General features: G+C 45.6%; 2 protein-coding genes across 4 annotated transcripts in view; both read left to right on the forward strand.

The window, feature by feature from the left end:
- Positions 1–7,580, forward strand: part of LOC106553795 (uncharacterized) — a 56,035-nt gene extending 48,455 nt beyond the window's left edge. For 2 of the 3 annotated variants that reach the window (XM_087711347.1, XM_087711346.1), the window contains exon 6: positions 5,918–7,580. In XM_087711347.1, coding sequence (XP_087567473.1) covers positions 5,918–6,787 — 870 coding nt within the window. In that variant the 3' untranslated portion in view covers positions 6,788–7,580. Of the gene's footprint in view, positions 1–353; positions 469–585; positions 654–2,311; positions 2,442–5,534 lie in introns of all 3 variants that reach the window. The other variant, XM_087711349.1, reaches the window with a different exon arrangement.
- A 5,349-nt stretch (positions 7,581–12,929) lies between these two features.
- Positions 12,930–20,926, forward strand: LOC148047266 (rano class II histocompatibility antigen, A beta chain-like). The gene is made up of 6 exons (XM_087708357.1): positions 12,930–13,118; positions 14,402–14,674; positions 16,647–16,928; positions 17,081–17,194; positions 17,433–17,456; positions 18,708–20,926. The coding sequence occupies exons 1-6, from the start codon at positions 13,031–13,033 to the stop codon at positions 18,719–18,721; spliced, it is 795 nt and encodes a 264-aa protein (XP_087564483.1). The 5' UTR covers positions 12,930–13,030; the 3' UTR covers positions 18,722–20,926.
- Positions 20,927–22,281: the final 1,355 nt, after the last annotated feature.

Below are 22,281 nucleotides of genomic sequence, written 5' to 3' on the forward strand. Positions count from 1 at the left end.
ACCATAAAATTATTTTATGTTTTCCGTATTTTTTTGAAAATACGTGTTTTCCCATGGTCTTAGACTACCCATGTGAAAGGGTCATTCGACCCCCAAAGGGGTCCCGACCCACAGGTTGAGAACCACTGGAATAGAGAAAATGTTGAGTACTTGACGCTTCCTTCCCAAACTTCTTTGGCCTTCATCATGTATGGCAATACATGAATTCTTGTAGTACATTGTTCCATTGTTTCCTCACTCAATCTCACATATGGATATTGGGGCTTTGAGGTTGTGTTCCGAATATAAGAATCCACTTTATTTTGTGTGATGTACATTAATTCTGCTGCTTTTTTCTTTCCTCCTATTTGAAGTGTTGCACTGCGGAGATCAGAGATCCCGAGGGAGAGAAGAACCCATCAAACCCCCCTCAGGAGCTATTTTTCAGGGGGATCCCTTGGGAAGATCAAAGTCAGGACAGCTCCGGAGGTAATGGAAGATCCTCCCGATTGTCCATCTGTCTTACTTTCACTATCTCTTCTCTTCTATAGAATACCTCCTCCTATTTTTCTAATTATGCATTTTGAAATTATTTATTCCTTTCAGAGAAACAAAGAATGAAGCTTTCTGGTTTTTATGACGGCGATCAAACAGCGGTTGAACCACCAAATCAAGTAAGAAGGGGAAAATATATTAGATTTCTATTCTCCCTTCAGGAAGTGAAGTGGGTGTGCAGAGTGCTCTCTTCCTTCTGTTTCCCACTCTTGTTTTGCCTGGATTATTTTTGTGTTCTTCCACAAATTGGAAAGCAGAAAGGCGGGTTCAGGTTGCTGTCAGCCAGCATAGCTTCCTCTGAAACCATTTTTTAAAAATGCTTCAAGAAATAGGAGTAAACGTATCACAGTGGCAGGAACTGCTAGAGACCCCTTTTTTTTTCATTCGTTGACTCAGAATCGTGCAGGGCTAATGAAAAATAAATAAATACTCACATTGCCATTTTTAAAAACCCTCATTTATAACCTGTAGTTCAAAAAATAAGCAAAGTGTATTAAAAAATAAAGCAGAGTATTAAAATCCAAAGGGAGTGGCCGTGTTGAGCATGTAATCATGGTACTTTGGGCTAAAAAATAGTCTCCTGTCATCTGATTTGTGCCTCAATTAGGAGATCAAACATTCCCGCTTTGCAAAAGCTGAGAAATGACTTTCCCAGGGAATTTTCTTTTTGTTTTTTTTCCTTTCAGTGAATGGCTCAGACTACTAGATCAATCAATGACAGAGAGAGAGAGAGAGATCAATTGATCCAGGATTACGTTACTGAAAGGCACGGAAGGTTTTCTAGAATCAATTAACTTGATAAAACTTTCCCAAATATTTATTCAGTGAAAGCAATTTTCAGATTTGCCCTTTTTCTCACCTAAAATTAGGATTTACGTGATGCACAGCCATTTAAATTTGTGCATATCTTTGCTTTGGGAATTTGGGAACAATGGAACAGAATAACAGAGTTGGTAGGGATCTTGGTGGTCTTCTAGTCCAACCCCCTGCTCAGATAGGAATCCCTATAACATTCCAGAGAAATGGCTGTCCAATATCTTCATAAACACCTCCAGTGTTGGAGCACCCATAATTTCTGTAGGCAAGTCATTCTACTGATTAATTGTTCTCACTGTCAGGAAATTTCTCTTTATTTGTAGGTTGGTTCTCTCCTTGAATCCATTCCTTCTTGGAGCACTGCTATCATGTCACCCCCTAGTCCTTCTTTTCATGACAATAGACATACCCAATTCCCACAACCATTCTTTATATGTTTTAGCTTCCAGTCCGCTAATAATTTTGGTTGCTCTTCTCTGCACTCTTTCTAGAGTCGGAATAACTTTTTTATATCTGGCAACCAAAACTGGATATAATGTTCCAAGTGTGGGCTTAACAAGGCATTATAAAGTGGTACTAACACTTCATGTCATCGTCATTCTATCTCTCAGTAACATACTGCTGATTCCTGTTTAAGAAATTGTCCACTAGGACTCCCAACATCTCTGTTGCACTTACTATTGTTGATTTAGGTTTCACCTATTCTATTCCTGTGCATGTGGTTTTCCTTTCCTAAATGTAGAGCCTTACATTTCTCACTGTTGATTTCGTTTCGTTAGATGGAGCCCAATCTGTCGATCCTTCTATATCTGGAGCTTATCTTCTGGAGTGTTGGTGTTCCTGTCAATTTGGTCTTGACTGCAAATTTGATGAGTTCCCCTTCTATCCTCTTGTCTAAATAAATTATGAAGATGAACAGATCTTGCGAATCCTCCTGTTGCTTTCTTGTTTCCTTGTTCAGGAGAGTCTGGTGTCCTTCGAGGAGGTGGCTATGTATTTCTCTGAGGAGGAATGGTCTCAGCTGGATCCTGACCAGAAAGCGCTGCATTCGGAAGTCATGCTTGAAAACCATAGGAACGTGGTCTCTCTGGGTAAGAGTTTTCTAGTCCCCAGTCAGACAGTTCAAGAAGACAGATTATAGTTAGTTTTATAATTAAAAAAAACATTAATCAGATATTGTCTCCTGGGAGGGAGAAGGAAAGGATCTGGCCTCATGCTCCATGTGTCTTTGACTAGATGCTTTCTCTGCCATTTCTTATCTGTATTTCTCCATTTCTCTTTGGACCTATCTGTGGAGGCTGAAAAGAACAAGGTGTGCTTTTATATGTCCTCTGGAGGTCACGGGAGAGTAATATGTTGTCATTTGTCCTCTAAAACCTCTAAAATTGTGTGAGAACAGAACTTTCACATTCAGCCCATGGAAGAGCATTCTCCCAATCCAATTTTTTAAAAAGGCTTCATGCAGTGTGACTCAGAGCATCCTAGAGTACAGGTAATTGCCAAGTTATGACAGTACATTTAGCGACTGTTCCAAGTTATGTCTAGCCCTCTCCCAAGTACTTGAGACTCAGTCGCGAAATTGTGAATGTTGAAGCACCGTGGCTGTCGTTCACAATTACAAATGACCACAGAGGCCCTGCAACACTCGCCCTACCTTTTCCCCCACCCCATCCGGCCGGGACTTACCGTATTTTTCAAAGTATAAGATACCAAAAAAAAAAACAACCCCTGGGTGGAAATGTCTGTGTGTCTTATAGAACAAATACGGGCCTGTTTTGGCCTCCCAAACCCTCCATGCATCCCATTTTTGGCCTCCCTGATGTCCAGAAGAACTCTGCAGGTTAAAAATGGGCCCACCCCGGAGGCCTCTGTGTATTGGGTTTTTGTCCTCCCCGGCCTCGGGGAGGCTGAAAATGGGATGTGCAGAGGGTTTGGGAGGCCAAAACGGGCCTGTTTTTGGTATGCAGAGTGCTTCTGGACACTGGGAATGACAAAAACGGGACATGCATAGCGGGGGTGGGTTTCAAAACTTTTTACTACCTATTTTGTGGGTGTGGCTCAGCGGTCATGTGACTGGGTTGGCTTGGCCAACTTGATGTCACTCACCAGGAGATGTCATGGATTGGATAAAATTTGGTGAAGCCAATTAACAATGCTCTTGCTTAGCAACCAAAATTTTGGGCTCAAGTCATAAGTCAAGGACTGTCTCTGCCTTCCTCTGCATGGCAGCCTTTCTGGCAATTTTCCTCTCCATTAGAGGCACCAAAATAATCCAGAAAATGTAAGATTTCCTGCTGCAGCAGGGGGTTAGACTAGATGACCTCTGAGTAGCCTTCTAGCCCTAAATCGCTGTGCTGTTTTTCTTTCCTCCCTCCCTCCCTTCTTTCTTTCTGTCTTTCTACTGATCCTATCCTGTACGCCGGACTTTCTCTACCTCTTCTGCCGTATCGGACTGTATAGGGAGAAACCCACCTCTGATGCGGAGGCCAAAAACTATTTTTTTTCTTGTTTTCCTACTCTAAACCTAGGTTCATCTTATGATTCGAAAAATACGGTAGCCTACGACAATGTGATGAGCTGTTGATTCCTTTTCCTACTTCGCTGCATTTACAGAAAAAGAGGTCTAAAGTAATGAGAGATACGTGAGATCAGTAGTGGAAAATCTAGCACTATTGATCTCACGTGATCTTGCGCAACAGTGATTTAGGCCTCTGTTCTCTGCTAACCAAGGCCTGCATGAGATCCAGGGCAAAATGCTTTGCAAAGAGAGGGAAGGCCTCTTTATTTTCAAAAACCTTTGCCCTGGATCTCGTGCAGTCCTCAGTTCTTAAAAAGAACACAGGCCTAAAATACTGCAGTGCAAGATCCTGCGAGATCAGTAGCCTGAGATCTTGCATTGCTGGTCTCGTGTGATCTCTCGGTAAAGTACTTTAGGCCTTCATTCCCTGCTAACTGACGCCTGTACCAGATCCGGCCAAAGAGCCCTTACAAGCCATGAGACTTTGGGGCAGTGAAATAGCCATTCTTGAAGCCTGCCCACCAGACAGACACCGTGAAGCAGCTGCTCCAAGGTACACTGGGGAAGAAGGAGCTTGTTTCAAAATTGTTTCAGTTCTCACAGGTCTCTGCTGAAATTATCCCACCCCCAATAAATCTTAGGTTTTCTCCTAATTCCTCCTTGGATGTTTCCCCTTATTATTATGGAATTCAATGGTGAAAAAAGTAAGGTTCTACATTTAGGCAAGAAAAACGAAATGCACAGGTACAGTATATGTGCCACCCTGCTCAATAGTAGTAACTGTGAGCGGGATTTTGGAGTCCTAGTGAACAGCCATTTAAATATGAGCCAGCCACGTGCAGCAGCTGCCAAAAAAGCCAACCCAGTTCTAGGCTGCATAAACGAGAGGGATAGAATCAAGATCACGTGAAGGGTTAATACCACTTAATAAGGCCTTGGTAAGGCCACACTCGGAATACGGTGTCCAGTTTTGGTCATCACGGTGTAGAAAAGATGTTGAGACTAGAGTGCAAACAAAAGAAACAAAGAGGATGAGGGGACTGGAGGCTAAATCATATTAAGAACAGTTACAGGAACTGGGTATGTCTAGTTTAATGAAAAGGACTAGGGGTGACATTATAGCAGTATTCCAATATCTCAGGGGCTGCCCCAAAGAATAGGGAGTCAAGCTATTCTCCAAAGCATCTGAAGGGAGGACAAGAAGCAATGTGTGGAAACTAATCAAGGAGAGAAGCAACCTAGAACTAAGGAGAAACTCCCTGACAGTTAGAACAATTAATCAGTGGAACAACTTGCCTTTAACACTGGAAGTTTTTTAGATGCTAGACAACCATTTGTCTGAAGCGGTGTAATGTTTCCTGTCTAAGCAGAGAGTTGGACTAGAAGGCCTCCAAGGTCGCTGCCAACTCTGTTATTCTATTCTATTCCTTAACTCAAAACTGAGTGAGTGAGATTTGCATATATAGAGATAATTGTAAACAAAGAGATGTTTTCAAGGCTTTCATGACTCATAAATATAGAAATCATCATGTCTATATCACACCCCTGTGAACATGCAAACATGCAACCTAGTGGAATTTCTGAGAAATTCAGAAAGGCATTCAAAGGCATACACTTTGATCTTTTTCTCTAACGTTATCATTTTCATTTCTCTTTTGCTTTGAAGGTGACAACGGGCAGGAGAATCAAGATTCCTGTGAACTGTTCCAAGTGATCAGTGCTAAAGATGGAATGGAGAAGTTTGGAATTCGAATGGAATTTGAAAACCATGAGAGAAACCAGTCAAAGAATTGGAATCAGGAAAGCACATCTTCCACCGATGCTCCAATGCAAGATTTTCTTGCCCAACAAGAGAAAATAAAGAAAAATTATGTTGGGAAAAGTGTGAAGCTAATCAAAGCTGAAGTACAAGTAAATGAACACTATTTAACCCAAAACAAAGGAGACAGTGCTATAAGAAGACAAAGGGGACAAGATTACAATGGGACATTCTTTCTTTCTCTTGGAAATAAGTTCCTTACATTTCAAAAAGCAATTGATACAAAAGAGAAGGCTTATAAATGTTTGGAATGTGGAAAATGTTTTAGCAGAAATGGACATCTTACTATTCATAAAAGGATTCACACAGGAGAGAAACCATTTAAATGCATAGAGTGTGGAAAGACTTTTGCTCATAGAGGTAGTCTTATTTCCCATAAGATGATCCACACAGGGGAGAAGCCGCATAAATGTATGGAGTGTGGAAAGACGTTTACTCATGGCAAAACACTTAGAAGACACATAAAGCTGCACACAGGGGAGAAACCATATAAATGCATGGAATGTGGAAAGACCTTTGCTGAAATAAGTTATCTTGTTTCCCATAAGATGATCCACACAGGAGAGAAACCATTTAAATGCATGGAGTGTGGAAAGACCTTTGCTCTGAGCAGTGGACTTAGAAGCCACAAAAGGGTCCACACAGGGGAAAAGCCATATAAATGCATGGAGTGTGGAAAAACCTATGCTCAGAACTGTACTCTTATTTGCCATAAGATGATCCACACAGGAGAGAAACCATTTAAATGCATGGAGTGTGGAAAGACCTTTGCTCTAAGCAGTGGACTTCAAAAACACAAAAGGGTCCACACAGGGGAGAAGCCATATAAATGCATGGAGTGTGGAAAAAACTTGGCTGACAAACGTAGTCTTATTTCCCATAAGATGATTCACACAGGGGAGAAGCCATATAAATGCATGGAGTGTGGAAAGACCTTTGCTCGGAGCAGTGGACTTCAAAAACACAAAAAGACCCACTTGAGAGAGAAGCCATTTAAATGGACAGACTATGGAAAGATCTTTGCTCAGAATAGTCATCTATCTTCTCATAAAAGGATTCACCCTCGGGAGAAATTATATAGCAGTAGCAATTCTACTTAGACATATACCACTCCCCAATCGAACTCCTGGCTGTTGACAATTAGCCTGTAGTACTGTATTCTAACCACTGACCCATCATGTCTCTATAGATTTGTATGTGTATGCATATTGTACCTTTCTGATCCAAATGAGAGAAGATTGAATCCAACAAAATGAAACTTAATGTGGAGAAAAGTAACATTTTACACCTGGATGGGGGTTACATGAAACCTGGCTCAAAAATAGTAATTGTGAGAGGGACTTTGGGAGTCCTAATGGATGATCACTTAAACATGAGTCACGTGGTGGTGGGGGCAGCAGCCAAAAAAGCTAATATAATCCTTGATTGTATAAACACATCAATTTGTCCAGTAATCCTTCCCTTTCTAGATTTATTACTGTCTTTTCCGAATGGGGTGTAAATGTGTAAATCTCTCTGGGTCTGTTGAAAACCAAAAGTTTTCCTTTCAGGGTTATTGGAAAAGGAATTTGAAATATAAATTTATTACTTTATTACTGCACATGCTGACTGCAGCCAGAATTACCCTTTATGTGCAAAAAATGGAAAGAAACCTCCATCCTCAGGATGGACGAAGGAATGAAAAAGTTGGCAGAGATGGCGAAATAAACTTTTTGACCAGAGGAAAGAGTAGATATCCAGCTGTTTTTCTACCTGGAAGCCACTTCTGGACTTTCTGCTTGAGGCAGAAAAAAAAAAGGTGAAATCTGGACTTTTGGGATTTATGGATTAAGTTAAATTGTTATAGAAATGGTTAATATTTACTTAAAGAAGAAATAAAAACCGAGGCTCCAATTTTATTTTGTATTTTATTGTGCTGGGGGAAAAGTTTTTTCCTCTCTTTTTGCCTTTTGCTGTGTATCTCCCACTTCTTCTTTCTTTCCCTTTCCCATTTCCTTACTCCTTTTATTTTGTATCTTATGCCCTTATAATCTTCAATGAAACATCATAAAAAGGAGCCGTTTGTTTCAGGGCTGCTTCCTGTTCCTCAGCCAAAATAGGCAAATCTCATCACGATTCCACTTTATATCTGCACCTCAACACTGGCAAAATTCCTTCCAAAATGTTCCTTTCTATTTTTTCTCTGCTGAAAGTGGAGATTGTTGGCCTGTCAGGTGCGACTTCATTTAATAATCAGGAAAGAACCACTCAACTCTCAAAGCTATGCATTGAGTACCTTTTCTCCAGCTCCTCTGTTGGCTCCCTTTCCACAGCTCTCTCTCGAATTCGACATTCACTCCATGCCTCTTCGAGGAGCCTCATGGCGTGGGAGATTTTGTAGTCTCCAGTGCCACTCCAGTCAGCTGCTGACTTTTTCTTTGGCCTCCTCATGACTCCAGCTTGTGATTCCTCAGGTTCCTCTTTCTGTCCCACACCCCAAGTCCATCTGGGACGGACGGCAGGTTCTTCCACTCTCAGTTCGGCTAGTCTTTCTGTTAGAGATGGTCCCGCTGCTGCCCCCACTTCTTCCTCCTGGTCGCTTTCATGCAAAGACATTTTCTTTTCTTCTTGTGAGGGCACCCCCCTTGGTAGTTGTTAGCTCCAGGTTGGGTGTGAGGTCAGATTCAGCTTATTGTCAGGTGCAACTTCATTTAATAATCAGGAAAGAAACCACTCAACTCCATTTGTTTGAAATCAAGTGTACTTTTACTAATTATAAACGAACAGTAGCAAAGCTAAGCTGAATCTGGTTAATTAGGCGTGAAAGCAAAGAATATCATGTATAATTCAATCCCCTCCCCTTGGCACCCCAGTCCATAGTCCAATTATAATGCACCCAACTGTCAGGTGGGAGATATCTTCAAAAGACATCACCAGGATGGAATGCCGGAGTTAACCTTGGCGGGAAACTCCCTTCCTCCACATGCGCAATGAGATGGTCAGGTCAGCGTCTAGAATCTTCCTCCAGCACATCATGATTCCCCTCCCCGTTACAATGGCAGCCGAAGCAGCAGCAAAGCAGAGGCTGACATGGCCATTGTGGCAAAGACGGGGAAATTCTCGGAGGAAAGGAGAGGGAAGCGGCGGAGAAGCGGCCAAACTTGACTCCGGGATCTTCATCCGGGGCTGCTTTGCAAGGAAAAGGGGGATCCCGACCCACAGAAAGAAAGAGGGAATGTCAAGGCTGCTTCACTCAGTAACCAAGAAAGAAATCACTTAACTCCATTTTGCAGAATTAAGAGTTCTTTCACTGGTCATGAGTAAATAGTAGCTAAGCAAAGCGAGGTCTGAGGCAAAAGCGAGCGTAATCATAGATATCAATATGTGACCCAACCCCCTCCCCCTGGTAACCTCAGCCCATAGTCCAATCAGCACACCCCACAGGTGTCATGTGGGAGACATCTTCAAAAAGCATCATCAGGCTGGTATGCCGGACAGTTGGCCTTGGCAGCAAATCCTTTATCTGCAGCATGCGCCAACTAGAAAGGAGGGAGATTGTCAAGCAGAAGCTACGGAAGATCTACGAGGGGATTCCTTCAAGGGCAATAGCAGTAGACTTATATACCGCTTCATAGGCCTTTCAGGCCTCTCTAAGCGGTTTACAGAGAGTCAGCATATTGCCCCCAACAATCTGGGTCCTCATTTTACCCACCTCGGAAGGATGGAAGGCTGAGTCAACCCTGAGCCGGTGAGATTTGAACCGCTGACCTGCTGATCTAGCAGTAGCCTGCAGTGCTGCATTTAACCACTGCGCCACCTTGGCTCCTTTCTTGGCAGAAATTGGAACAGATTTAAAGAGGCTGCAACAAACGGACAACATTCTGATGTGAACAAATACGCTTCTACTGTTTCTGCTTATATTCAAAATGTAAAGGTTAATGTTAGGGTTAGGATTATTCATTGATCCATCCGTCCATCATCTCTCTATCATCTATGAATCTATCTATCTATCTATCTATCTATCTATCTATCTATCTATCTATCTATCCATCTATCTATCCTGTTTCTCCCAAAATAAGCGCTCCCCAAAAATATTGCAACACAACAGCCACCATGAAGTGACCATGGTCACCTCTTCCTGAACCTCAAAATAATAAGACCTCCCCGAAAATAAGGCCAAGTGCTTATTTTGGCTGTCAAAAGAATATAAGACCCTGCCTTATTTTCAGGGAGATACGGTATCCATCCATCCATCCATCCATCCATCCATCCATCCATCCATCCATCCATCCATCCATATCTATCTATCATCTATCTATCTATCTATCTATCTATCTATCTATCTATCTATCTATCTATCTATCTATCTATCTATCTATCATCTATTTATCATCTATATCATCTATTTATCTATTTATCTATCAATCAATCAATCAATCAATCAATCTATCCATCCATCCATCCATCCATCCATCCATCCATCCATCCATCAAATTTAAATAGCCACCCATCTCACCACAAGTGATTCTGGGTCCCATAGAGCAAAGCTAAAAAGAGGAATATACTTGAAAGTATTTAAAAACACATTCAAAGCAATGAAAAATACTTTAAAAAGAAGGAATATTAGGCAAAGAGTCACTTTTTTTTAGTGCCATTGTAACTTTGTCTGGATGAACCGTTATAAGTCAAGGATTGTTTTCTTCAATGTGCTTTGACTGAGGGAGAAGGGACTCCATCTAATCAGGAGGCTGGGAAGGGCCCCTTCAGCCACTTCCGGTGGCCCAGAGGAAGAAAGGGGCTGCCCCACCTGGAGGCTCAGCCATGGGGCAGAGGAGGACAGTCCCTGAGCTGCCCTGATGAAGAATGGAGGCTTGTTGCCTGATGGATCCTGGCCAGTTCCTCAGTTCCGCTTCGGAGGAGCCCAACGCTTCAGGCTGGGGAAGCGAAACCCAAGCGACTCTGCAGTTGTTGGGGGTGGGAGGAAGAAGTGCGGCTCTGTGTGGTTTGTGTGTGTCTGTGTGTGTGTCGGGGGAGAGGAAAGCATGAAAAGAGCCTAGAAGTTCTGCTTTCATCAGGAGAGCGATGGGCCTCCCACCAGAGTCTGCCTGGATCTGGGGCCAATTTTGTGTGACTGGGTGTGTCCAAACACACAATTGTGGGACCCATTCAGACTCCGCCACCTCCTTCAGCTGCAGGGGGGGGACCCAGTTCTGGCCTGCTGAGGCCGGTGGGGGGCAGGGTGGAGTTTGACCCCTCCAGCCCTGCCCCCCATCCCTGGAAAGGATTCAGGCCATCTGAGGATACGAGCCCTGTGGGATGTCTGCCTGCTGCAGCTGGGAGAGGGTTGGGGCTCTGAGCCTGGCCTGATCAGGTATCACCAACATTAGCTGATATTTTATCATCAGCCCTCAACATCTGGCAGCTGCCCAGCCTCCGATGACCTCACCTAGGTGAGAGAGATCATCCTGGTTAGCCTCAGGATGGGAGGCCACCAGGAAGCACCTGGGCTACTGTAGAGGCTGAAACCCCTCCAAGACAAGGAAGGAGAAGCTTCAGGCCCTCCTCGAACTCACCTCCCTCAAAAGATTCACTTCCCATTCCTCTTTTAGCCTGGCTGATCTCCCTGGAACTCTGCCCCTCCCCCCTCCTGCTGTTTGGAAGACCTCATGGGAACCCAATTCCCCTTGTCCAGAGAGAGGGGACAGGGTTAGAGTGGACCAGAAACCCGAAAGGGGGGCAAAGAAGGGGGGGTCTCACCTTAATTCGTCCTTTCCCCACCTCTAAATACAGGAGCCTTTAAATCTTTCCCACGTTGATCTTGGGAGACTTGAACACAGGGCCCCATGGAACAAAGTGAAATTCAAGGTAGGGAAAAGGAAAGTCCCACAGTTAGGTTAAAAAAAAAGACACCAACTGTTCAGGTAAAGACTAGGTGGAACTTGGCTCAGTGCCAGGAACTGTGAGAGTCTCTTGGGATCCTACTGGACAATCCCTTAAATAGGAGCCAGCCGTGTGTCGCAGCAGCCGAAAAAGCCAATGCAATCCTAGGCTGCCTCAACAGAGAAATAAAATCAAGATCACGTGGAGCATTGATCCCATTTTACAAAGCCTTAGTAAGGGCCACACTGGGAATCCTGCATCCAGTTCTGGTCGCCACGATGTAGAAAAGATGCGGAGACTCTAGAAAGAGAGCAGAGAAGAGCAGCAAAGAGGATGAGGGAGGACTGGAGGCTGAAACAGAGGAAGAACGGTTGCAGGAACTGGGCATGGCTAGTCTAGTGAAGAGAAGGACAAGGGGAGACATGCTGGCAGTCTTCCAATATCTCAGGGGCTGCCCCAAAGAAGAGGGAGTCAAGCTGTTCTCCAAAGCACCTGAGGGGAGGACAAGAAGCAATGGGTGGAAACTAATCAAGGGGAGAAGCAACTTAGAACTAAGGAGAAATTTCCTGACAGTTAGAAGAATTAATCAGTAGAATAATTTGCCTCCAGAAGTTGTGAATTCTCCAACACTGGAAGTTTTTAAAAAGATGTTGGATAACCATTTGTCTGAAGTGTTGTAGGGTTTCCTACCTAGGCATGGAGGTGGGCTAGAAGACCTCCAAGGTCCCTTCCAACACTGTTATTCTATTCTATTTGAAGGAGGGGGCTGGGATGAATGCTGGGGAGCAGAGGGGGGGGGAGAAAAGAAAAGAGCTGAGACCCCCCCCCCAAGAGAGACTTTGGGAAAGGGGTTGGAGGGCAAGAGAAGTGGGAGCTTCAAGGCCCAAATCCCTTTGGAGCCCCCAAAGCTTCTTCCGTTAAAAGAGGAAGGAGACGGAAAGCGAAAGAGGGAAACTGAGGCATTTTCAGACCTGAATCCACAAATGCCACCAAAACTCCGTATAAGAAAGAGAATTTTGGCAGCTTCGGAAAATTCACTTTTTCGAAGGACCCCCCACCCCATAATCCCCGATTCCTCAATCAGGACCTGCAGGGCGGGGGGGGAGGGGAGGCTTTGAGAGAAGGGCCTCGGAAATTAACTCCCCCAAACTCTCCCTTTTGTGAAGGGGGAGGGAGACCCTCCCTTTGAGGTGGTCTTAGAATATTCTGGGGAGGGAAAAGGGGTCTTGGGCTGAATAACCAACTCGAGTTTCTTCTCTGCGCCGAACTAAGTCTTCTATCAGGTGAAGTCAAGGGAGGAGACCAATGACGCTGCAGAAGGGAGGATTCCCATTGGTCCTCCTGCTCCTTCTGGACACTCCCAAGTCCGAAGTCCGAGGAAAACTCCTCCTCCCCCCAATCCAGACCCTCCGATTCCGCCTCTGGGGCTGGAGGCATCGGCGTCTTTCTCCTCTGTCTTTGGGGGCGCTTGTGGGGCAGCATCCATGGCTTTTGCTGGGCTCCCCCTGATGCTGCTGGTGGGGGCGCTGGCCCGGATCCCCGGAAGCGAAGGGGGGAGGAAGGAGACCCCCGGTAAGGAGGGGGCTGGGCGGGGGAGGAGGGGGTTGGGGTGTGGAGGAGGTTGGGAAAGACCCCCGGAGGGGGAAGGAAACTGCTGGGTCTCCAGAGCCTCCAACAGCCTCGATCTCTGCGTGGTCTCCTCCCCCTTCCTCCCCACATCCCCCCAGAGGAGAAAGGAGAGGGACCCCACCCCTTTCCCCGAAGGTAGCCGAGGTGGGGGTCGCAGCCAGGCCCCTTTCTCTCTCTCTCGCCCCTCCCCCTGCCCCCAGTGCCTGGGTGGGAGGGGGCTGCCTGGAAAGAGGAAGGGAAGGGAAAGCGAAAGCGAAAGAGGGAAAGTGAGGCATTTTCAGCCCTGAATCCCCAGAAGGAAAAAGAGACATTTGAGCAAAAGGATTTTGGCTTCTTCAGAAACTTCACTTTTTCTTCTGAATCTCAAATTTGAGGCTTTGGAGGCCAAGCAAGAGGGGAACTTCTGTCCCTTCTGTGGGAGACCCTAAATTTGGGAAGGAGACCAAGGACCCCCCACCCCCCATAATCCCCCATGGCTCCATAGGGACCTGGTGGGGGAGGGGGGAAGTGAGAGAAGGGGATTTGGAGGCTCTGAGTCGCTCCTCTCAATGGGCTCTCAAAAACTCCCCTTTGTGAAGGGGGCTGGAGACCCTCCCTTTGAGAGGCTCTTGGGGGAGAGTGAAAGGGGTCTTTGGGGGGAGGGGGATAGGAAACAGGTGTGATCCCGAGGATCCCACAAGGGAGGGAGTTGGACTGAAGATTAGAGGGAAAGTTGGGGCGACCCGGGGAAGATGGGGGTTGTAGGGCTGGGAGACCCCATGAGTCTCAGTCTAGATGTCCTCATGGCGCCCCCTCCCCATGTTCCCCTCCCCCCAAACAAAGAGAGAGTGGGAGATATGGATATTAGCTTCCCTCCAGCCCTCCCCCCATCATTCCTCCCCCTTTAGATCCAACGTTCCCTGCTGGACCAGCTGAGCTTCTGCCTGCCTTTTCCCACCCTGGGAGGATGGAGGGGGGTCCACCAGGAGGCTCCTCCCTCCCCTCCCCTTCTTCTTTCCTGCCCCCCCAGGCCCCCTCCCGCCCAGTAAATCTGCTCCCCTCCTCCAGTCGCTGAAAGGAAGTTTGATTTTTATTATATTTATATGCCTCCCTTTTCCCCCCGAAGGGGACTCAGTTGCCCCGCCCCCTCCCTTCCCGAATGCATCCTCCCTTTGCTAGTGGCTGGGAACGATGGGCACTGGAGTCCCTCCTGACAGCCTTCCTCCTCCTCCTCCTCTCCCTCGCAGCCCATTTCCTGTACCAGACGAAGTCCGAGTGCCGCTTCCTCAACGGGACGCAGCGGGTGCGGTTCCTGCAAAGGTACTTCTACAACCGGCAGGAATACGCCCGCTTCGACAGCGACCTCGGGAAGTACGTGGCCCTCACGGAGTTGGGGAAGGTGGATGTGGACATTTGGAACAGCGATAAGCAGATCCTGCAGTACAAGAATGCCGCTGTGGATTCCTTATGCCGTCCCAACTACGAGACTTTCCAGAGCAATTCTGTGATTGGCCGGAGAGGTGACTCCGAGGGGAGGGGGGCAGTTTGGGGGGTGGGGTGGGGATAGGGAGGACTTTGTGGGAAGGGAGAGTTTGGTGTGTGTGGGGAATTTGGGAAAGGGAGGAGGGGGGAGTTTGGGGGAGGAAGAGTTTGGGAGAGAGAGGAGTTTGTTGAAGGGGGGAATTTGGGGGAGGGGAGAGTTTGTGGGGAGGGGGGAGTTTGCGGGAGGGAGGAGGGGGAGTGAAAGTGCCTTAGTCCCTATTCCTTTGTTCCGTTTCTTTTAATAAATAGTCTGTGAATTTAGAGCAAATTGTTGTTCCAGCTGCAGTTCAGGAGGCCTGAAATCACGGGATGTTTTCTTGAGTCTCTTTGGGGGAATTTTCTCTTCCTTTTTCTTTGACTTCTGAGCTGACTTTCCTCTCCGGAGAGATCCGGGCGTCTCCTTCCCCCGAGGGGCCAAAGCTTTTCTCTGGCCACCAAGAGAGGCTCGCAGCCTTTCCTGAACTCTCCCCAAAATTAACTGGGCCTCGATTTCTCTGGGAAAAATCCCATCTGAGTCTTATGCTTGTTGTTCAATGAACCCCAACAAAGGAGCATCTCAATAATTGCAATACTTCAACCCCAAACCTTCCAAAATTAGCATTGATTCTATGGGTTCTTCATCAGAAAGATAAATGTAACTCTGGGTCACATTTTTCACTGCATTCGGCATTAAAGTTGATATTAAAAATAAAGCTTGAATATCACAGTCTGAGGCAGACAAAATGTATTGTGTGTTCCTGCTGTTTTAAACTGAGAGGTCTCCAAATGTGGATTGAATTAAATTCCTGGATGGACAGAAGGAGAAAGTGGTGTCTCGGAGGAGGGTGGGGGTGCGATTTCTCTGCGGGTCGCCCATGAGGCCAATGATGAAGGAAGACTCGGACACAGGTCTTTTTCCGGGATGAGACGACCCAGAGCATAGTCTGGATGACTCTTTTATTGAGCATACACAAAGGAAGGGTGGAGTTGCAAGGTCCATGTGGACCAATCATGGTTGTACAAGTCTATGGTATATGGTAACTCATTTACTACCATGTAGACCTCTGAACCTAGAGAATGCCCATAATCAGCAAATAAATCTTTTACTAGCATGCAAACTTCTGACCCCTAGTTAATACTGCAGAGTCAGCATGCAAACTTTTGACTCCTACTTAGTGCTGAGAGTTAACAGGTTGTGACCTCTGCACTTATGGTAAGTGATTACTGCTGATTCGCATAATGTTCCAGCATAGCTATGCATGCCTACACTTATGTTACAACATGGGGTGTTTAAAAATAAAAAAAAATGGGACTTCTGTTGGGTGTGCGGAGGAAATGATAGGCAGTGATGATCCCTGCAGCCTGGAAGAGCTGATAGGTGGAATTTCGGGAGGTTTTTAAGGAGAGATTGGACAGCCTCTTGTCTGAAATGTTACAGGGTTTCCTGCCTGAGCAGGGGGTTGGACTAGAAGACCTCCAAGGCCCCTTCCGACTCTGTTATTCTGTTCTTCTGCTGTGGGATTTCCCTATTTTGACAATTCTTCCCTTTTGATGAGGTCACCTGATCCCAACCAGGAAGGATTTAGGTTTCCCCATTTTTCAGGATCCCTTCCTTTTCATCTCTTCCTGCAATTTGCTTTGGAAGATGACTCCAAACACCGTCCCAGAGGTCTTTTCTCAAAAGGCAACTGGACTTTGTTTTTCCTTCAAGACATTTTGCTTCTCATCCAAGAAGCTTCGATTTGGGCCCTCGGAACTGAAGAAACTTCTCGGATGAGAAGCAAAATGACTTTTGGGGGGGAAAAAGCTCCTTTGGGACAACCATGACCGGGATTGACTGAGAATCTCCACAGAAACTCAAAACACAGAATATTTTTAAGAGAGAAAAGGAGTCTTGAACTAACCAACTTGGTCTTCTGTTCTGGGCCCTCCTGTGTCTCTCATGTGCCTCCTTCCCCTCCTTCCCTCCAGCCAAGCCCACTGTCACCATCTCCCCCACCAAGATGGAGCCCGATTCCCCCAACATCCTCCTCCTCTGCATTGCGACGGGCTTTTATCCCGTGGAGATTGAGATCCAGTGGTTGAAGAACGGACAACCGGAGAAGGAGGACGTGGCCTATGGGGAGGAGTTCCAGAATGGAGACTGGACCTACCAGCTCCAGGTGATGCTGGAGACCCAGCCCCAGCGGGGGGACGTCTACACTTGCAAGGTGGAGCATGCCAGCCTGGAGGCCCCCATCACTGTCCAATGGGGTAAGCCCCTCCCCTCCTGCTCTGGGGACCCCATCCTATCATGAGAAGGGGGAGAGACCCTCCCTGTCTGGGAAGAGTCTGAATGGACCCTCCTCCTTGGGGAAGGTGGACCTGATCCTCCTGCTCAGGAGAGGCTCCTTCTCCTTCCCCAGAGCCCCGTACCTCCAACTCTGCCAAGAGCAAACTCTGGACGGGGATAATGGGAGCTGTGATAGGTGTGGCCTTCTTTTCGGTGGGGCTCTTCTCTTACCTGAGGGCCATGAAAGGTGAGTCTGGGGGATGGAGGAGAGGTTGTGGGGAGGGGACCATCTAGGGGAGGTCTCTCATCAAGCTCAGAAGGTGGCCAAGAGGGTCTCCTTGAGAAATATTTTTGTCAGCTTCTCTTGTTTGAGGGGCTTTTAAGGGAAGATCATGCAACCTATTATGGACTATCGAAGGGGAGGGGGACCCCCTGAGTCCTCCAGAACCATGAAGGGTCCTGATTTGGTCTTTTTCTCCTTCCAGCAATTCCCATCCAGCCTCCTGCAGGTGAGTTTCTCCTCTTCCTCCCTCATCTGAACTCCTCCTAAAAGTTATAGGTGGTTTTTTAAATTCTTTAATTGTTCCTTTTTAAAAAACATGCCAGAACAATATCTCATTGCTGTGGATACAGCAAAGTTATGAAATTTGGGGCAGCTTTTACTTACAGAGATCTGAAAAAGTATTGCAACCAAAAAAAGAAAGCTAAAATCTTGCCCAGAATCTTTCCATGTTTTGGGGAATTGCAAAAGGGAAGGGAAGGAGGGGGCCATTCCTTCCCATTCCTCTCTCAAGGAGGAAGGACCCCAAGGTTTACATTCCCACATGCATTTTGTAAGCAACCCACCCATTCAGTTAGGCTCACTGTGGAAGGGGGTTCCTGAGGGTATTCAGGCAGGGGGACAAATTCCACCCCTGTGGCTATTTTAAAAGGGGTGAGTCCAATGCTACTATGCACTGTGGTGTTGAAGGCCACTTCAGCAAATGGCAGGAGAAGTTCCCACCTAAATTGCTGATAATTAACGTAGGATCCCAGGTATTGTTCTATCCCTGCATTAGCTCGTTCCACAACTCCATTGGTGCTTGGATGGAAGGTGGAGCTAAACCCTTGAGATGACCCTATCAACTTAATGAACTCTCTCCTAAATTTCACCCTGAACTGGACTCCCCTCCCCCATCCGAGATGATCCTTCTTGGCCCCCATTCAGACTCATTTGGGTTCATTAGTTGGAACCTTGACAGGCTCCTCTTCCTGACCCCACTTCTCCTTGTGAGAATTCACACAATTTCTGGCCAAGTGACGCCAGGCTGCCCCCTTAATGAACTCCCTCCAAATCTTCCCTGTGAACTGTGTCCCCCTCCCCTCCCCCAGTCTGAATATTCTGTTTTTGAGAATTCACTGCCAAGTGACCCATCGCTTCGCCTTTTCCTGCCACCCCCTTTGTAGCCCCATCTTCTTTCTTCACATGGAAGGTCTGCAGGGAGGGGGAGGGGGATGTTCTCTTAATTAACCCTCTAATTAAGTTGGGGAGAATTCTAAAATCCCCTGGAGATGAAATGGGGAGGAATCCCTCATCCATCCCAGCCTTTTCGTTCCTGCAATGGACATATTTTCCCTCTATTTGTCCCTGCCTATCAACCACCCCCCTGCAGTGTGGGTCTGCCTTGGGGTTGGGGGACTAAAAGGGAAGATAAATATGATTTTTACACTAAATGTTTCTCTTTATATTCTAATTTTCTTCCCTGTCTCTTTTTCTACAGCACTCATGAATTAATCCTACTCTCTGATGCAAAAAGAAATTGTTTCTTTAGTAGCTGATGATTCTTTGTTCTGTTTGCAACCTGTGAAAAATGGAGGCTGAAGTTCACTTCAAGTGGAGAAATAGGAAACATTGCAATCACTTCAATCCACAAAACATTGTTACAAGCAAGAGCAAAAAACTTTCTCAGGCAGTCCAAAAAGTTTTTAAAAAGGTTTCTTAGGGCAATCTTGTGAAAGTAGAAAAAATAACCTCACCAGATGGAAGGATTTCACTTCTTCTTTTCCTTCGAGAGCCGTCTCTCACTTTGTCAGCCCCTGGGGCCTGCCTGTTTGCTGCTGGTTGGAAGCGCTTCCCTTGGGTCGATCTGGGACTTTGCAGTGTCCCTGAGACCAGCAAGGTTTTATCTTCCTAGTCACCGTCTATTCGGGATGGTTTAGGTCCTGCCAGGCCATCCTGGGGCAAAAGTGTCATCGGCAGACTCGGAGTGTCGAGTCCGCATGATGTATCGTCGTGACGTTGGCTCCTCCTCTGATCTTTTTTCCTCTATTTTCTTTACTACCCTAATTTTTTTTGGCTTAAACTAAAACTTTTTTTATTTTAACAAACTTCTCCTTCTATTTGTTATAAAATCATACTAAAGATATTTAAGGAAAAGATATAAAAAAATAGTTGAATCTGCCATTTGAAAGCCTGAGTCCAAAGGTTTTTTTTGAAACAATGTATCCTTTGTTCATTCCTATTTGACTTCACTGACTTTGTCTGAAGGAAGGGTTGGAACTTGTTTATAAAACCTGATAAAGACTCAAGGGCACGAACAGTGTTTTGCAGGTGCTCTTGGAATATATTTTGGCAAGAGAAGGAAAAAAGAAAGAATATTTTCTTCTACTTTGAAAATCTCTTCAAAAAAATTTGACAGGCTAGAGTGGCAGTAATTATCAGATTCCTCTTTTTCTTTACATTTCTTTTTATTTGGAAAAATGGATCAAAATTCAGATGAAGAAAACTTAATAATCCAAAACATTCTGGCTGGACTTCAAAACATTTTAGAAGGATTTGAGAGATTTGATAAGAAATGGGACAGACTAAGGGGTATCACAGCAAAAGATGATGAGGTTGGAGCCCCAGAAATTAAAGAAGAGAATGAAAATACAGAAAACCAAGATAAGACGTTAGATGAACTCATTAATGGAGTAAATGTGAGTGAAAGCAGAAAGAAGGGAAGCTGGAAAAGTGACTTTGACAATTTGGAGCTTTATCCCAAATTCCAAGATGCAGGAGAAAAAAAAAGAGCGAAAAGGATGGAGTTAAGAAGACAAATCTATCCAGAAATAAGATTGATAACCAAAGTTAAGCTTACCTTAATAACAATTCAAGGGGAACGAAACTACATGAGATCCTTCAAGCTACGAAGTGCGGAGAGAAGTTTTAAACTCTGAAAAGGTGCTAAAAAGAGAATTGACACAACTGCTGGCGAGATAGAAAGGACCATTTGGCTACTGGAAAGACACTGGTTGATAACGCTAGTCGATGATAAAAATTAGCTAACCTTTGATGATTAATAAGTAGGGATTTTAGTATTTTGTACTTTCTAGACTGTTTTAGATTATCATTGAATGTTTATTTGTTAACATATAATTTACTATGATATTAATAATGAAATGATAACCTTAATTAGGATAAATAACTGGGCCACAAATTGTAAATTGAGATTTGGCGAAAAGATTTATAAACCTTATAAATTTTTCTTTAGATCTTGTTATGAAGGTGTATATAATTTGGATCAGAAGAGAGGAGACGTGATATAAACAGCAAACAATTGTTTTTTTTTCTTTTTTCTTTTAACTATAATAATAATAAGAAAATGTTCATGCATACTGATTATTAACTAGAAATGTCAATATCTTTTAGACTGTTTTAGATTTTAAATGGTTATTTTGTTAACACTTATTAATACATTTCTGTTTAGAGATGGTTATAAAGGTATAATCTCATTTGGGCCTGTGGAGAGGAGAGGTGAGAAAAATAAATAATCTTTAGCTAATTACAATAATAACAAAGAAAGGTTAATGGATAATATTTAATGATACAAGCAGGTGCGATGTATTAGTAAAAGTAAAATGGATAGAAACGTCAATCTGTGAGTTTGGGGGAGGAAAAAAAAGGGAGAGGGAATGTTAGATATCTTTTTAACCAACTTTTTTCTAGAATAAGTTATAAAGATTCTGTCAGCTTCTGCTTTGCTGTTGCTTCAGCTGCCATGAAACGGGGAGGTATTTTGGGTGGGGTTTTCTTTCCTAATTATTAAATGGAGAGGTGCTGACAGATTCATTGAGACTGGGGGGGGGGGATGCCAGTAGGTGGCTGTGTCCTTAAAACCCTATTAAATGAAAATGGTGGTATAGTGATAGTAAAATATATAAATTCTAAAATGTACAATTTAAACTGAATGAAATATATGTGATTGTGGAAGAAACGCACGAAAAGTACCTGTAACCAATGGAGACGCTTTCTACAAGATGTAATGAAAGATGGTTTTTTGTGGGTTTCCTTTAATAAATACAATAAAAACTTTTTTTTTAAAAAAAGAAGACGGACGGGCTTCCCAGCAGGCCAGTCCGGCCGGCCTCCCATGCGGGAGTTTTTCAGCGACTGTTCTTGCCCGGGAGCTCCTACGGGGCGCAAACCTTCGCCAGGGCTGAGCTGCATCAAAGGGGGAGGCTCTTCCCCCGGCACAGGCCTGGCTCCGCTGAGCTGGCTCTGCTGAGTTCCGCCGGGATCTGAGCTGGAAACCGAAGAGAGAAGAAGGGAAGGGAGAGCGGACTGGGGGCGCAGGAAGGGGAGGAGGGGGCTCCTGGTTGGAAGTCTGCGAGGTGGGAGGAGGAAAGAATGAAATCTTATGCCAGTAGGGGAGGGGCTCCTGCTGCTCCTCTCGCCGAAGGCGGCTGAGCGCCCAAGATCAGAGAGAGAGGGGGGGGGAGTAGGAGCCAGAATGGAGGCGAGGGGGGGGGGAGAAAGAGCGGCTCCCTGCTGACCCAATCGCGCAATCTGCTCTCCACTCCGAGAAGGCACGAGCCTCTCGCCTTCTTTTGCCATTCCGCGTCCTTCGCAGGCAACTGGTTGTCAGGAAGACCTCCAGCCCTTTTCTCGCGCTCATCTGGGGAGCAGCAGCAGCTGGTTGTGTGCAGGGAGAGAAGAGCTCCGGTTCTCCTGCGCTGCACAGGGCTCTCCTTGCGCGGGGCTCTGGAACTCTTCCCTCTCTGCATCCAGACTCAACGCGAAGGGGACCGACCGGAGTCTGGCGCCGAGGAGTCTCCTGCGCAGCGCAGCCAGGTACTCACTTCTCAGTGGCGGCAGCGGAAGGAGTCGGTGTTCCTGCTGTCCCTGCCGCCGTGATCCCGGCCCAGGAGGGTATTTTCCTTGAAGGCGCAAGAAAGAGATGAAAGAGAAAAGAGGAGAAAGAGGGAGAGATGGAGAGAGAAATGAAAGAGAGATGGAAGGAGAGAATGGGAGAGAGGGAAAATAGAGGAAAACAAATTAGAGGGAGAAGAGGGAGAGGTAGAAAGAAATGAAAG

Source organism: Thamnophis sirtalis, unplaced genomic scaffold (genome assembly GCF_051295495.1).
Source record: "Thamnophis sirtalis isolate CommonGarterSnake01/CBP01778 unplaced genomic scaffold, rThaSir2_p1.2 scaffold_3, whole genome shotgun sequence".
Lineage (NCBI taxonomy): Eukaryota > Metazoa > Chordata > Lepidosauria > Squamata > Natricidae > Thamnophis > Thamnophis sirtalis.

What these genes read in the sequence shown, in the direction of transcription:
- LOC148047266 (XM_087708357.1), top strand. Translation starts at nt 13,031, where the DNA reads ATGGCTTTTGCTGGGCTCCCCCTGATGCTGCTGGTGGGGGCGCTGGCC. An exon ending in TTCTGTGATTGGCCGGAGAG is followed by an intron (nt 14,675 to 16,646) that starts GTGACTCCGAGG and finishes CCTTCCCTCCAG; the next exon opens with CCAAGCCCACTGTCACCATC. An exon ending in TTACCTGAGGGCCATGAAAG is followed by an intron (nt 17,195 to 17,432) that starts GTGAGTCTGGGG and finishes TTCTCCTTCCAG; the next exon opens with CAATTCCCATCCAGCCTCCT.